Source organism: Malaclemys terrapin, chromosome 2 (genome assembly GCF_027887155.1).
Source record: "Malaclemys terrapin pileata isolate rMalTer1 chromosome 2, rMalTer1.hap1, whole genome shotgun sequence".
Lineage (NCBI taxonomy): Eukaryota > Metazoa > Chordata > Testudines > Emydidae > Malaclemys > Malaclemys terrapin.
This window is the reverse complement of record NC_071506.1, coordinates 171,189,777-171,204,179: the sequence shown is the minus strand read 5'-3', so window position 1 is coordinate 171,204,179 and position 14,403 is coordinate 171,189,777. Positions and strand designations below refer to the sequence as shown.

General features: G+C 43.7%; 1 protein-coding gene across 1 annotated transcript in view; it reads left to right on the top strand.

The window, feature by feature from the left end:
- LOC128831797 (dynein axonemal heavy chain 5-like) overlaps nt 1-14,403 on the top strand; it is a 279,614-nt gene that overhangs the window by 224,145 nt on the left and 41,066 nt on the right. Inside the window, exons 69-72 of the mRNA XM_054018564.1 lie at nt 1,279-1,443; nt 7,482-7,749; nt 11,292-11,413; nt 12,036-12,383. Of these exons, the coding sequence (XP_053874539.1) occupies nt 1,279-1,443; nt 7,482-7,749; nt 11,292-11,413; nt 12,036-12,383 (903 nt within the window). The remainder of the gene's footprint in view (nt 1-1,278; nt 1,444-7,481; nt 7,750-11,291; nt 11,414-12,035; nt 12,384-14,403) is intronic.

Sequence of the window (14,403 nt, the reverse complement as noted above, 5' to 3'; positions counted from 1 at the left end):
TGGGGCCTTTGCATCCACCAAGACTCCTCCAGAGACAAGTCAACAAATGTGTTTCCATCCTCTTCAGCATTTGAAACCTAGCAGGTGGATCCTCATAGATCAGGGATTCTTTGGGGGGTAAATCCCCTGGCCCAGTCCACCAGAAATAAAGGTCCATGGTTCCCTCTTGCATTCTCAAGTGTGTAACTGAATCACTTGGAAAAGAGTCTGGCATTCTTTCCAAATCTCCTTCGTTCCATGAGGAGGATCTGGGAACCCTCAGGAGCATTTCCCTCCATTTCCTGGCTAATGGTAGAGTGGAGGATGAGAGGTCCAGGCTGTAATCAAGTCAGCAAGAAGAAGTTCTAGGATTTACAGTCTTAGAAGGGATGACCATCACTGCATCTTCCATGAAGACAAGGTCCTTTTGCATACTGCAGAAACATTCGTTACAAACACTCTATTCCATGTATCATAGAAGCGCATTCTTCCTTTGAAAGAAAGAGCACGGCACATGCTAGATGTGAGAGGAACAGTTAAAATATACCTTTGTGGAACTGAACAGTTAAGAAAAAATACCACTATTCACTTCTTTTCTCCCTATATTCTGGGGTCTGAAAGTTTCTAAATCTCCCACTGCCAGCTGGATAAATTGCATCACCGAAGTCTATACAGCTTTGGATAAACCAATTCTAGAAGGGTTCAGAGTCTGCCTAATGTGCTCACTAAGTCACATATCTTGGACTGGGGGAGAGGTCATGATCTGTAATGAAAAATTTAGTTCCCTGTCAGCGCAGTCACACCAAAGATAAGTCCTTCCAGGTGCTTCTGTAATGAGACTCTTCAGGATTCATATATATAGTTACTGCACTTGAAGAGGCATTACTGTCCAAAAGGTTATTTTTTATATCCCAATAAGAATTTACTCTTTCAAGTTCGCTTTGGAAGTACTCATGTAAAATGAGGGCAGAAGGGGCATGGGCAAGGCCCAGCACCTTATGGATAAAATCAGAGCTGCCTCCAGTGTTTGCAGGAGAAGTGCTGCCCACATGTCTTGGACTGGGAATAGGTCAATCCCAGAAAGGACAGCATCAGGTAAGAAATTTTCCATTTAAAGCTATAATATTTTATGTCAAATTGAACTCTGATCTAGCTCCTCCATCCGGTCCACCAGGGCTATCTGTGTCTGGTTCCTCAGTTTCCATGGTAGTAGACATTGGGTTTATGTGACACACATTGCTGTGGATAAGGGTATGCAACTAAGGTTATTTAATGTGTATTTGGAAATGTTTGTTGCAGGCACGGCACTACATTGCAGAATCTCTTAGTGTGAAATATGCAGAAGGATTTATTCTTGATATGGAAGCAATGTGGACTGAAAGTGACTGTCGAACACCCTTGACTTGCTTTTTATCTATGGGATCTGATCCCACTGAAAATATAGAGCGTCTTGCAAAATCAAAGGTATCTTAAATCGTGTTTAGTAGAGCTGCGTGAATGGTGGTAAAAATTATTGATGAATATTTTGTTGAATTAGAAATTGAATTTTGATTTGCAGTGAGTTGACCCCTTTTTGTCACTTTTCACATGCATTCATATGAGCACACTTTTGTTCATACCTGTGTTCTTGGGAAATGGATTTTGGGTCTGTGAGAAAAATGGCAATGTTAGATTTCTACTTTTCCCAGTCAGTTTGTACAAAGAGACAGCTGTTTCTGTGCCAGAGATCACCATGAAATGTCATGAAAAAAACAATGCTGGTGATGTATCTTGTTATCTTTTGTTTATTGTATGAACTGATGGCAGTTACAGTTGGAAATAGAACAATGTTTAATTAATCCAGCAGGTGAACAGATTTGTGAAAATGTTCCTCAGAAGCCTGGCCAATGCCCTGATGTGGAGGGTGTTTTGGGGAACCAGACCCGCCTTCCTTAACTAGAAGTGTACATACACACACGCACACGCCACAGTTACCAATTCTTTTGTGTCAGTGACTGCAGTGAATGATGAAAGACAAAAGGAAACAAGACCATAACATTCAATACATTTGCGTGGTAGATACGTGCAAAATTGCTTACCAACAGCACAGCATCATTGGAAAGGGTTGTGGTCCTTTGTATTTATGGTTCAAAATGTAGATATAAACATGAATTCACCAAGAAGAAATTTTCACCTGAATAACAGATCTCCATATGCTGCCTGTCTATGAGGATGTATATGAGACTCTGGCCAAAATTTTCAAATAAAGATGCATAATGTTATAAACATTGAGTAAGAGTGGCCTGATATTCAAAGTGCTGAACACCCATAAATCCCATTAGCTTCATTCAAACCTGTGCGTGCTTAGCACCTTTGAAATTCAGGCCACTGTTACTTAGGCCTTGGCTACACTTACCAGCTAGTTCGACGGCTGGAAATCGAAGTTCTGGGTTCGACTTATCGCGTCTAGTCTGGACGTGATAAGTCGAACCCGGAAGTGCTTGCCGTCGACTGCGGTACTCCAGCTCAGCGAGAGGAGTACCGCGGAGTCGACGGGGGAGCCTGCCTGCCGCGTGTGGACCAAGGTAAGTTCGAACTAAGGTACTTCGACTTCAGCTACGTTATTCATGTAGCTGAAGTTGCGTACCTTAGTTCGAATTAGGGGGGGTAGTGTAGACCAAGCCTTAGGTGCCTAAATATGATATAGATTTAAGGGTCTAGCTTTAGGAACACGAGCTGGATTACTCTGAGCATGATCCCCATCCCAGAGAATTTACAGTCTAGGAAGCCAACTCACAATTGCTGGGTGGAGAAGGGAGGCAGATGGAGTGTGCAGGGAATATGGCATCCATCTTTTTAGTTCCAATTTTTTATTTTTAAATAGAGGTTGTGAACACACCCCTGAGACAGGGAGTAGGATCTGTATCTTTGTTGGAAGCAGTGCATTTGAAGGGGTAACTTGAAAGAGACAATCTCAAAATTAAAAGCAAAATAAAACCCAGACCTTTTATTATCGCTCTTCAAGCTACCACTCTTGTCCCAGGGATCAGAAGAAGACCCTCTTCCTTGAACTCATAAAGATCCTTACTGTGATCTGATGGGATATGACATTTTGGGGATCACCCAGACCAGAAAGGGGTTCTGCTGCCTCCTGCTCAGTTTCTTTATCCTGTGCAGTTTTGGTCCAGACCCCTGACACCAGTATCCTGCCCACAAGCACAAGGTCTCAACCTGGCCTCCACCAGTCTAGTTACTCCCTGCAGGATGACACTAACAGGCCTTCCAGTCCTGAGTCTCCCCAAATCTGTCCTCCCCATGCTATTAACTACAAGACACTCAGACTTTCTCCCTCTGGTTCACAACCCCTGGAGGTGTGAAACCAGTCTCCCAGACATAAGCTCCACTCAGTTTGCACACCAGAGACCTGCTTGGAGTAGAAATAAACAAACGGTTTATGTAATAGAAAAGCCACGGATTCAAAGATGAAATAGTAAGGGAGAGCAAACTTATACAAGTTACACAGAAAATAAACATAAATGTGCATCCTCAGGCATTACATTTCCATATTAGATAAAATCCCTTTTCTAATCCATTCCCTCTTCTACCTATTGCCTTTAAACAGTTTCCCAGCATACCCCTTAGGCATAGGGAGGATCCAGTGTTTCATGGACAGCAACTACCAAGTCACTGTCCTTCAGTTTCTGGATGCCTTTCATTTGAAACCCCTTCCATTTTAAAAGGGTTCACAATATTTTTTTCTTCGGGCCTGGTGACTCTCAGTTGGGGAAATTCTAGCTTGGATGTCTGTGTCTTTCCAGTAACTCGAATGGCCCATCATTTGTCTTTTCCTGGGTGGTACAGTGCTAGGTGTGCGGAACTAGTCTCAACTGGTTATGGAGGCAGCCCCTCCCTGCCTGCCTGTCCTCCACCCTGAGGAGTGAGGTGGAACTGCACCACAGATTGTGAGCACAGTTGTCCATATACACAAATACATAAATTCAGAACCACAGCCTGTCTACATATCTCATAATGACCACTAAGTTTAGAACATTACAAGCTTTCATAAAAGACCTTGCTCAACATATTTTTATAGCACACATTGTATACAATCAGTTGATTCAACTGCTTATTCTTTGGGGTTCAATCCCCCTGTTCTCCCCTGTCTGGACCTTGATTGCCACAAAGTGTGGGGGGGGTCTTGCAGGTGTTGATTTTTTTCAATATAAGGATAGGTTCTCTCGGCTGCCTTTGGGATACTTGTGATTCCATGGCCTACTGTTTTGCCAATGACAGCCTCATTCCATCCTGCCTTGCTGCCAGTAATGGCAGGTCTGCACTTAAAATACTGCATCTGAGCAGCTCTCCTGTTGACATAGCACTGTCTACACAGGGGGTTAAGATTGTTATAACTATGTCGCTTAGGGGTGTGGATTTTTCACATGTTGTTATACCGACATAGGTCTGTAGTGCCGACCAGTCTCTGCTGTAGCCACTTAGATAGAGGAAGACTAGAGATTAATCAGTCTAGCCCTCCTGGCTACACAAAGGTGAGAGATCATCCTGCAGCTTCCCCACCTCCAACCCTGGGGACACAGACTCAGTGGTGAGGCTGCACCCGACCCTGACACAGCACAAGGCCTGGGCCTGCCCCAGAAACACCCTGGGGCCCTGCCTCTCTGTGCCAGGTGCAACAGATATGGGGCGGGCAGGCTGAACCAGGCAGGATACAAGTGTGGAGGGGCTCAGTGTGGGGGATCCAGGTGTGGGGTGAGAGGATTCTGTGTGGGACAATCTGGATTCAGGCAACTTAGTGGGGGGTCTAGTTGTGGGGGGGATCTGGATGCACAGAGGCTGGTGGGGCTCAGCGGAGGGGTCTGGATGTGGGAGTCTCTGCAGGGGGAGTGGGGCTTGGTGGGGTGGGGGTCTGGGTGAAGCTAATTGGGAGTCAGTGGTATGGGGATCTGGGTGTGGAGGGTTCAGGGGGGTGCAGCGAGGTGGGTCTCAGAGCGGGGGTTTGAGTGCAAGGAGCTCAGTGGGGGGTGGTCTGGGTGCAGGGGTGAGGGTCTGGAGAGAGAGGGTCTGGGGGCTCCAGATGCAGGGGTTGAGGTTCAATGAGGTGTGTTTCGGGTATGGAGGGCTAGGGGGGTTCTGGGTGTACGGGGTGAGGCTTGGGGGGGAGGGTGTGTGGGTATGCGAGGTCCAGCTGCACGGGGTTTGGGCGGATAAGGGAGCAGCTCCCCTATAGTGAGTGCTCCCCCACAGCTAAGGAGCAATGGGGGCAGGAAGCATGGGAGGATGTTGAGCTTCCTGCAGCTGGGGGAGGTTTCTTGGGGTGGGTCTGACCAAGCCCCAGCCACTCCTTTCAGGAGAAGAGAAAGTCCCATCTGCTTCTGCCTCCAGCCCAGTTGGGACTAGCAGCTGAGCCCAGCTCAGGGTAGGAGCCACAGACTGGGGAGTCCCCAACCCTGCAGTGATCTACCTCTCCACTGGCTGCTCCGGGTTCCTGAAATGATGTACCTGCACAGCTAGGGAGTGGTGCATGACTGCTCTTGCAACTTCCCTTTGTTTCCCTGTCAGAAGTCATTTTTCTGTAGGGAAGCAGAGAAATCTGCGGGGAACATGAATTCTGCACATGCTCAGTGGCGCAGAATTCCCCCAGGAGTAAAACTCCACAAGATTGCACTTGCAGAGGTTCTTTCTAATTGCCTCAGGGTAGCAGGGTTGCTCCCACATTTGTGGCAGGGGGTTTGGCCCCCCCATAAATCCTGGAGGCAAGGACATCCATGCACAGAGCTTCGCTTCTTATCTTGAGCCACACTTTCCTTTCCTACATTTTTTCCCCAGATAGCTCCTGATTAAACTAAATCAATATGGTCAGACAGTAAACATCCCAATAACCAGGTCAACATACAGTATTCATAAATCACTACAGAGCTGCTCCAAATCCATCAGACCTCCTGAAGATTTTCCACAGCATAAAGGGGTGTGACGTACCTTTAGGGTACAACCTAGACTGCAAGACTGATGAGTCCTCTTAAACTCTACAGCCTGGGCTGTCTCTCACAATGCTATGCTAGTGACAAACAGCAAACCCCTCCAGGCACTGTGATCAAGCAGCCATCAACATGTAGAGGCACATGTCCAGCTGAATTGCATGAATGCTCTCTAAGCCACTCATGAATTGTACGCAGGGAGATCCCAGCCCCCATATCTTGCACCCCAGTGATGTCCTGTCTTACACTGCTCAAGACCTTCTCTTGAACAGTGCAAGCTTGTTAATTAGTTCACCACAGGAAAGTGGCATGCACCAGCCTTTGTAATCTGAGCAGATTCCCCAATCACTTTATACAAACTCACTGGTAAGAACAAAACATTAAAATAAGTTTATTAACTACAGAAAGATAGATTTTAAGAGATTGTAAGTGTTAGGCACAGAGGTCAAAGTTGGTTACATAAGAAATAAAAATAGAATCACAGTCTAAATTCTAACTTTAACAGACTGAGCAAGATTTGAATCAAACAGCTTTTCTTAGATCACTGGATGTTCCAGGCACTTTATTATTCTTAATGCACAGGCTGAATTTCCTTCTCAGCCTGGGACCAATCTCCCCAGTTCAAAGTCTTTGTCTTCCAAACGATCTTCCAGGTGTTGAGATGGGGGAGGAGCAAGGCTAAGAGGTGATTTCCTTGACCCTCATTTATACTTTCTCTCCAAGTGCTAGAAAGATCTTTGCTGTGATGTGGAGGGGAAGTAGCCCCATTGTGTACATGCCCTCTATGAGAGAATGGGATTCTTTTTGATGAGCCAACAACATGTCTGGCTGGTCCTGATGTAAATCTGTCTTGTCAGTATTAGTTGCTCCTTTGTTGCCACTGAAAGGCTGGCTGTGGGCGTTTCCCACCTAGCACATATTTCAACAACTTCACATACAACGTTAGTACCTACAATTCAACAGGATATTAATGTTCAACACATCAAGACTTTTTAAATGAGAGCTCACAAGGCATACTCTGTACAAACCATATAATTATATCAGTATATATGGGGGTTCCAGAGTGCTATATTGAAGTACAGAGTGTCACAAGGGGAAAACAGTAAGCTACTACACACCCTACCCACAGTAATGCGTGGTACTTTAACTGGAGGGGTGGGGGGGCATCCAGCAGAAAACTGCTAGTTACATCCAATCCTCCTTCCCTATCCACGTTGCACCACAGAAAGGTTTCCACAGAGTTGTGGGGAAGGGAAGTGCAGCAAAGGTGGGTGTTTCATGGATCCTGCTGCAACCATGTTCATAGAAGTAGTGTCCTCTTAGCTTGTGGGGACGGGAGAACAGCATAGGGGCCTGTTCAGAACCCAGATCTTCAGAGGTGTCAGCTTTAGTGCAGCAGCCTAGATCGCCCCCTTACATTTCATTTCTTTGGCTGTTAAGTTCCATAAGCCCCTGTGATGCTGTAAAAATAATAAGCAACATTAATAATCATTTCTAAGAGATTACAAGATATTTACCTTTTTCTTACAGAATACTCCTTGTCGTGCCATTTCAATGGGTCAGGGCCAGGAGATCCATGCAAGGCGCTTATTAAATCAGTGTATGCAAGATGGAGGATGGCTCCTTCTGCAGAACTGCCACCTGGGCTTGGATTTCCTTGATGAATTATTGGACACCATCATAACAATGGAATCTATGAACGAGGGTTTCAGGACATGGATTACTACAGAGGTCCATCCAAAATTTCCTATTAATCTTTTGCAGTCATCTATCAAATTTACTAATGAACCACCTCAAGGTAAAAAAAAATCATTCTGACAGTTGCTGCTTTTACTGATTGCTGTATGCTGCTCTATGTTCTCCCTATTCCTCAGTTAATTAAATGCAACCCTGTGTGAATCAATTTCATTATGCACGAAGCATTAAACTGTTTTTGTGAAGATTTTCATTGTTCATTTTGTAACACAGACTATTGGTGATCTTGTTGTTTCAATATATAATAAATTGTGAAGAATATTAGGCAAAATCTGCAAGCTTAAGTGCTAAAAATTGATGCCTAAGTGTAGATTTTGGAGCCTAAATAAGTGGCTTGAATGTCAACAGGAGCTGTGGTGCTCAGCCTTTTGGAATCAGGCTATGTACATAGATGCTTAAAAATAAATTCAGGTGCCTAACTTTAGGCATCCAAAACTGCCAGAATTTTCAGTAATCTACAGATGCTGTTTCTCATCATGAAATATTTTCCAATGAATGGATGGCTGTGGAACTTGAGGCTTGTTACAAAATTAGTATCTTGCTGGAAACACAGATCATAAGTATTTACCACCAGTTAGTCCTGGGATATTTAAGTTTCCAGGGTATTTATATTCATTATAATTTACCCTCCTGATGTAGAATGGTGTTTTCATTAGAGAACAATATTATGTTCCTGTTTATAGAAATCTTTATGGTAAGTTAGAACCCCTCCCTGCTGAATGGACGAATGGTAACCCTAGGCTTTAGGGGCTGCAGGGCCCTGGGCTAAGGGGGCCCCAGGGCCCTGGCCTGCAACTCTAAAGCCCCTTTCGGAATGCGGCCCTGCAAGCACGGGCCGGAGGACTCAGGAGGAGCAGGGGCAGCTGCGCAGCCAGCGGCCGGAGAGAAGCGTCACTTTCCCCTTCAAAACGTTGCTTCTCTCCAGCCGGTTTTGAAGAGGAAAACGACGCTTCTCTCCAGCTGCGCAGCTGCCCCTGTTCCTCCTGAGTCCTCCGGCCTGTGATCTCAGAGCTGCATTCCAAAAGGGGCTTTAGAGCTGCAGGCCAGGGCCCTGTGGCCCCCTTAGCTCAGAGCCCTGCAGCCCCTAAAGCCCCTGCGTTCCGGGTGGCCCTGCCTGCCGGGGGGGGGGGGGGCAGCTTCCCCGCTCGCTCCCTCCCAGAAAGTCCTAAGTGCCACCAAACCGCTGTTTGGTGGCAGGGGAAGCACTGGGAGGGAGGGAGGGGGAGGAGGTGGAGAAGAGGAATTTGTGCAATGCTCCCTTGTAAAGTCAGCCAAACGACGTTGTAAGGGAGCATTGCACAACTTTAAACAAGTATGTTCCCTAATGGAGCAGCGATGTAACTTTGAAACAACGTTAAGCGGGAGGACGGTAAGTGAGGAGTTACTGTATTTGTCTCAAGGCAACAGTTACCATTTTCACACATATCTATCTTTTTTTGCCCGCAAAAATATCACCTTTTGTTTTTTCAGAAAACACAAATTAATAAATAAATTGAAGGCTAACTCTCTCGCTTCTCATAAATTTTGGCAACTTTTAATATAATTTTACTTCGGTACATAGGTGCTGGAACAATTTGCATAGTGGGGGTGTTGAAAGCCACTGAACAAAACTGTCTGCCCTATATATAATGGAAACCACTTCAAGCCAGGGAGTGCTGCCACACCTCCGGCACCCTTACTTCCAGAACCTATGCTTTGGTGTAGATTTTTTCACACTGCTGTACTTGGCAATTCCATTATCTCTAACCTCCTTCGTGCTGAAAAAGACACTGGCACAAATTAACCAAGAAAGGGGAAAGAGCAGAGAGGAACAGTGCAGCTGCTGGGGAAGGTGAATGTCTCCTGAATGTGTGTATTGAGAATCAGAATGAGAATGAGGATCATCACATCATATGTCACATGGATGTTTTCCTCCCCAGTGTACATACAATGATTATTGTTAGTTTTGTTTTGCAGATCAGTTTGTTTCCATGGTTCATTTACATGTGGCTAAGAGAATGTGAAGTGTAGAGATGTGCATACAGTATATGAAATCCTATAGGTCTTTCCCTTCTACTGTTGCTATTGAGTTCCTGCTTTTTACTAAATTCACAGAAAACATATCATTAAGCCATAGTGAAGATCTCGAGAGAGCTGCCTGTTGCAGCCTATTTGCTATGGTGAATTTTTTCAGCATTACATCCCTTTTCAAACCTCAGCTTCTCACTCAGGGCCAGACTCTGCCTTTCAGACCAAGGCATGCGTGGAGGCAGTGCAGAGGTTTATCACTCGAATGAGCCTCTCTTAAGCCATGGTCATGCTTTGTCTATGAGTGGATTGCATCACAGGGGCACTAACAGGGGGCAGTCCCTGTGCTCAGGAGAGTGCAGGAATGGCAACCGTGGGTGATCTCTGGACTGGAGGCGGGGAGGCAAGGTTGAGGAAAGACTGTTTATGCCTTCTCCTCTTCGCGCACATGTGCAACAGCCAACTACAGTCTGGCTCTTGGTGTTTTAGGGATGAAGTCAGTCCTCTATTGAGAGACGTGCAGGAAGGGGAGCAGAGTTTTGTCAGCCATGTGTGGGTACCCAACGGCATTTTGCTAGCACAAGAAAGAATCTTTCAGGGGAGTGCACAAGAGGCTTACCCCTTAGTGTTCCTTTAAAGAAGCCACTTGCCTAATGCCTGCTGCTGGGATAAGATGGGAAAGGAGCTGACCAGACCCTGTCAGTGGCAGGAAGCGGTTTTCAAACTTAGGCTTATTTGAGTGCTAGATTGCAATGCTGTCTTGCAATTCTCTAGTCCTTTTTCTTCAACTACCATAGCACTGTGCAATAGTTTGCCTTTCATTTATATGTAGGTGTTGCAGCTTGTTTCAATTATTGAAGTCAGTCGGAGCTTGAGAATATGTATCCAAGGTCAAATTTGATCCCTCAGTCATTTAAGCCTCTTATTTCACTATTTACATTTCTGGTGAGTTAGTAAGAATTCTAAATGTTTTGCTTCTGATCTGTCTGAAAGACAGCGTGGTTTGATTTATGGAGTGAGCCCAGATATTTTCACTCACAAGGGCAGTTACCCAAGTTTCTGGTTTAGGTTCTCAATTCTTCCTCCAAAGAGAAAAAAAAATTGTATGAGGACAAATTCATTTGTGGACAAATTCATATTTTAGGATGGTAATGTTTAAGTGTCATAATTAGAAATGGGCTTCCACTACAAAATTTAGACTAGGATCTTGGTTTCCAGCACTGCAAGGTTTGCAATGTAGGGTCAGTCTGTTTAAAAAATTTTTTGCTCTGGAGCTGTGTTTGAATTTTTGACACTCTCACATTTTAGATCGAATGTTTTGGTTTAAGCCTGTCCCTCTAAGCATAATATCTAAAATGTAATTTGACTGGTATTGTGTCAAAATGAATAAATAGTTCAGTGATTCAAAATGGTTGTTCAGAATATAGAAAAGCATATACTCTGTGTTGGGATAATCATTTCTCATAGAAGGCAATCTGCTACAACAGACCTAAATCAATCTTAAAACTCCAAGATATGGATACTATAAATTTTTTTACTAATACAATGTGATTTTTATTTATTTATTTGTTTATTTAGGTGTAAAGGCTGGTTTAAAGCGGACATACTCTGCTATTACTCAGGAACAGCTGGAAGTGAGCAATATGCCACAGTGGAAACCATTGTTATATGCTGTGGCATTTCTACATACAACTGTTCAGGTTATTAATTAACTGTCTTACAGTTACACTATAAACCATATTTTATAAGGGAGAATATAATTAAGAACTTGAAAGCTGTGTTAAATACAAATAACGTGGTGGGCAAAATTGGACATATAAAATGAGAAAAGACAAAAAACTTCACCCATCCCCTAGATTGAAAGATACCCCCAATACTGAACTTACCTGCCCACACTGATCATATCCCTCCATCAGGAGACACCGGAGAGGAAAATGGATAATATACACCTTCACCCTGCATGAAAGATTTTTTCAGGAATTAATCAGGTGGCTGTCATTGAACTTTTTAAAAACAATTATGAAAATATTTCTATCCAGTCATTTGTAATACGTGCTCCTTTGCCTCTCCCTGTGTATTATATTAAAAAAATAAGATTCCAGCTAATTAATCCTGGGACTGATTTTGTTCTCACACTAGTGTAAATCAAGTATAGTTTTATTGAAGTCAGTGGAGTAAGCACAGTTAGAATCAAGCTCAGTGTCCCTTTAATTTCCATTGATGGTGGGTGGATTATTGCATTTTTAGTATATTTCACAAATGCTTGTATACGTAGAAATTCTGTTACTAAACTTCACCCTTTTAAACATCTTCCTCCATTAGGAAAGACGAAAGTTTGGTCCGTTGGGCTGGAACATCCCTTATGAATTTAACCAAGCAGACTTTGCAGCCAGTGTGCAGTTTATTCAGAATCATTTGGATGAGGTTGACATTAAGCGTGGGGTGAACTGGAGCTGTGTTCGCTATATGCTTGGAGAAGTACAGTATGGTGGCCGTGTAACAGACGACCTTGACAAAATGTTGCTAAATACATTTGCCAGAGTGTGGTTTGGAGAGAGTATGTTTACTGACAAATTTTGCTTCTACAAAGGTTACATTATTCCAAAAGGCAAGACAGTTGAAGACTATCTCCAGCACATAGAGCAGCTGCCAATTGTTGATACACCTGAGGTAAAAATGTTTTAAGTTTTAAAGCATTAAGAGAATTATACTAATTAAAGCGCTAGACTTTTTAAATCATCCGTATATGGAACAGGGCAGAGCTCAGACAACAGACGTTATGAAAATGAAAACAGTTGTTCTCACTTAACAAGCCATTGTTATCATCTGGGCCTGTTCCATTTTGAGGACAGGGAGTTGTTAGTTGAAGCTGAAATAAAAATGGATGTACTATGAGGTTTACAAATGCCTCTGAAGATAACATTTATTGGAATTAAAGTGCACCGAATATACAGACTTGTTTCTGAGACTATTTCATGCACGACCACCACATGCTAAGTAATAACGTGAAAGGACTCCATACTTGTAAAACTAAACTGGCTCTTTATTAAGAGAACTGTTTGCAGAGATCCTGCAACTGCAGTAAGCATCCTAGCTATGTGCACACAGATTGGTTTCCTGATGCCTCCTCCAAACTCTTCCCTTCTGCAACCTGGGCTCCTCCCTCCAAGTTCCATGCAGGTTAGCATTGATGGATTGATCCATGAATGCTTTGTCTGCACTGGTGTTTTTCTAAGCTAATGTAGCTGTGCTGAGATAGCTGCATTGGCACAAATCTCTAGTGTAATTGTACTGTACCAGTGTAAAAAGTGACTTGCACCAGTTTGGCTCTCTCTGGTTTGAAAATGAGGTAAACTTAATGTAGGCACAGTGCAGCGTAACTACACTAATGGCTCAGACCAGTGCAGTTTATCCTGTGCAAAAAGCCCATTGTAGGCAAAGCCTAACTTTTACTTTGTAGTGATATAATCCAGAACTGAAGGTTCCTCTTCTAATTCCAAGAAAGGAAACCACAAAGGTACTTCCAAACATACAGCATGTACTATCGGGATTCTGCAAAAGAGCTGCAAAAATAGATGACATCGTCTGAGTTCTTGAAGGGACAGAAGCAACTGTGGAAAAGCTCTGGATAAAACATCTCTCTAAAGATACTGGGTCAGATCCCCTAGCTCCATTGATTTTGGGTGAGATTCTGACCCATCATCTGTCCAGGATTCTCATTTCTGGGTCTTAGCTTCTTAATGCAACTCCCTTAGCTATGAAGGTTTTGGATCCTTAAGGCGGCAGTAGCAGGGTAAGTGCAAGCCAAACTCCTTACTGGCTGATGTGCACCTTCCCCAGCTGAGTGTAAATGCTGCTCTCCCAACATTCCAGTGGATCCATTGTGATCATAGTGAAGCAGGTCACCACAGGAACTGCATCCCGTCTGCTTCAGCTCTTTCCCAGATCTCAGTTCTGGCTCCTGCACCTGCTTTTCCTCAGTGTTTTGAAGCCTGCTTCAGAATTTGGGGGCTTATTTTCTCAGTGTTTTGGTGCCTGCCAATCCAGATTTGTGTTTTTTATATACGGGAGTTTTGCCTTTCACTTCAGCGGTGTAGGATCAAACCCTGAATATGCAAAGATCTCTTTCTCCTTCAAAAGACTGACCCAGATTCTCACAGGTCACGAGGAAAGTGACAAAGTCCTTCTGTCACTCCAAACTCCTTTTGAATAGCTTTTGGAAACCCCTGACCTTTTAAGCTCAGTCTTCTCTGATCCAAGAAGGATATTGTATTAGTCAAGACAGTATAATTTTTGTTTCATCCTATCTCCATTTTTGGTTAAGAAAGACAGATTGAATAAATCTGACTGCTGTATCATTGCTCCTTTGATGAAATTCAACCTTTGCATTAGTAAATCAGAATAAACACTGTCTTCTGAAGAGGGCTATTGAATTCAGAAATCCCTTTGAAATGCACTTAGATTTCAGACAGGAGGGTGTGGACTGTTTACAGCTGGATTTTTAACTCCAGTCAGTTGAAAAACTAAGGGGTACAATTCTGGATTCCTTATGCACCCAAAACTCCCTTTAAATTAGGTTTCTAGATTAGTGTCCAGGAGGATTAAGGACACTGAACTGCCCCAGGATAATATTACTGTGTTTTCTGTTTCTTCTTTATTCTCCCATGCATGCACGAAGATGCACACAAGA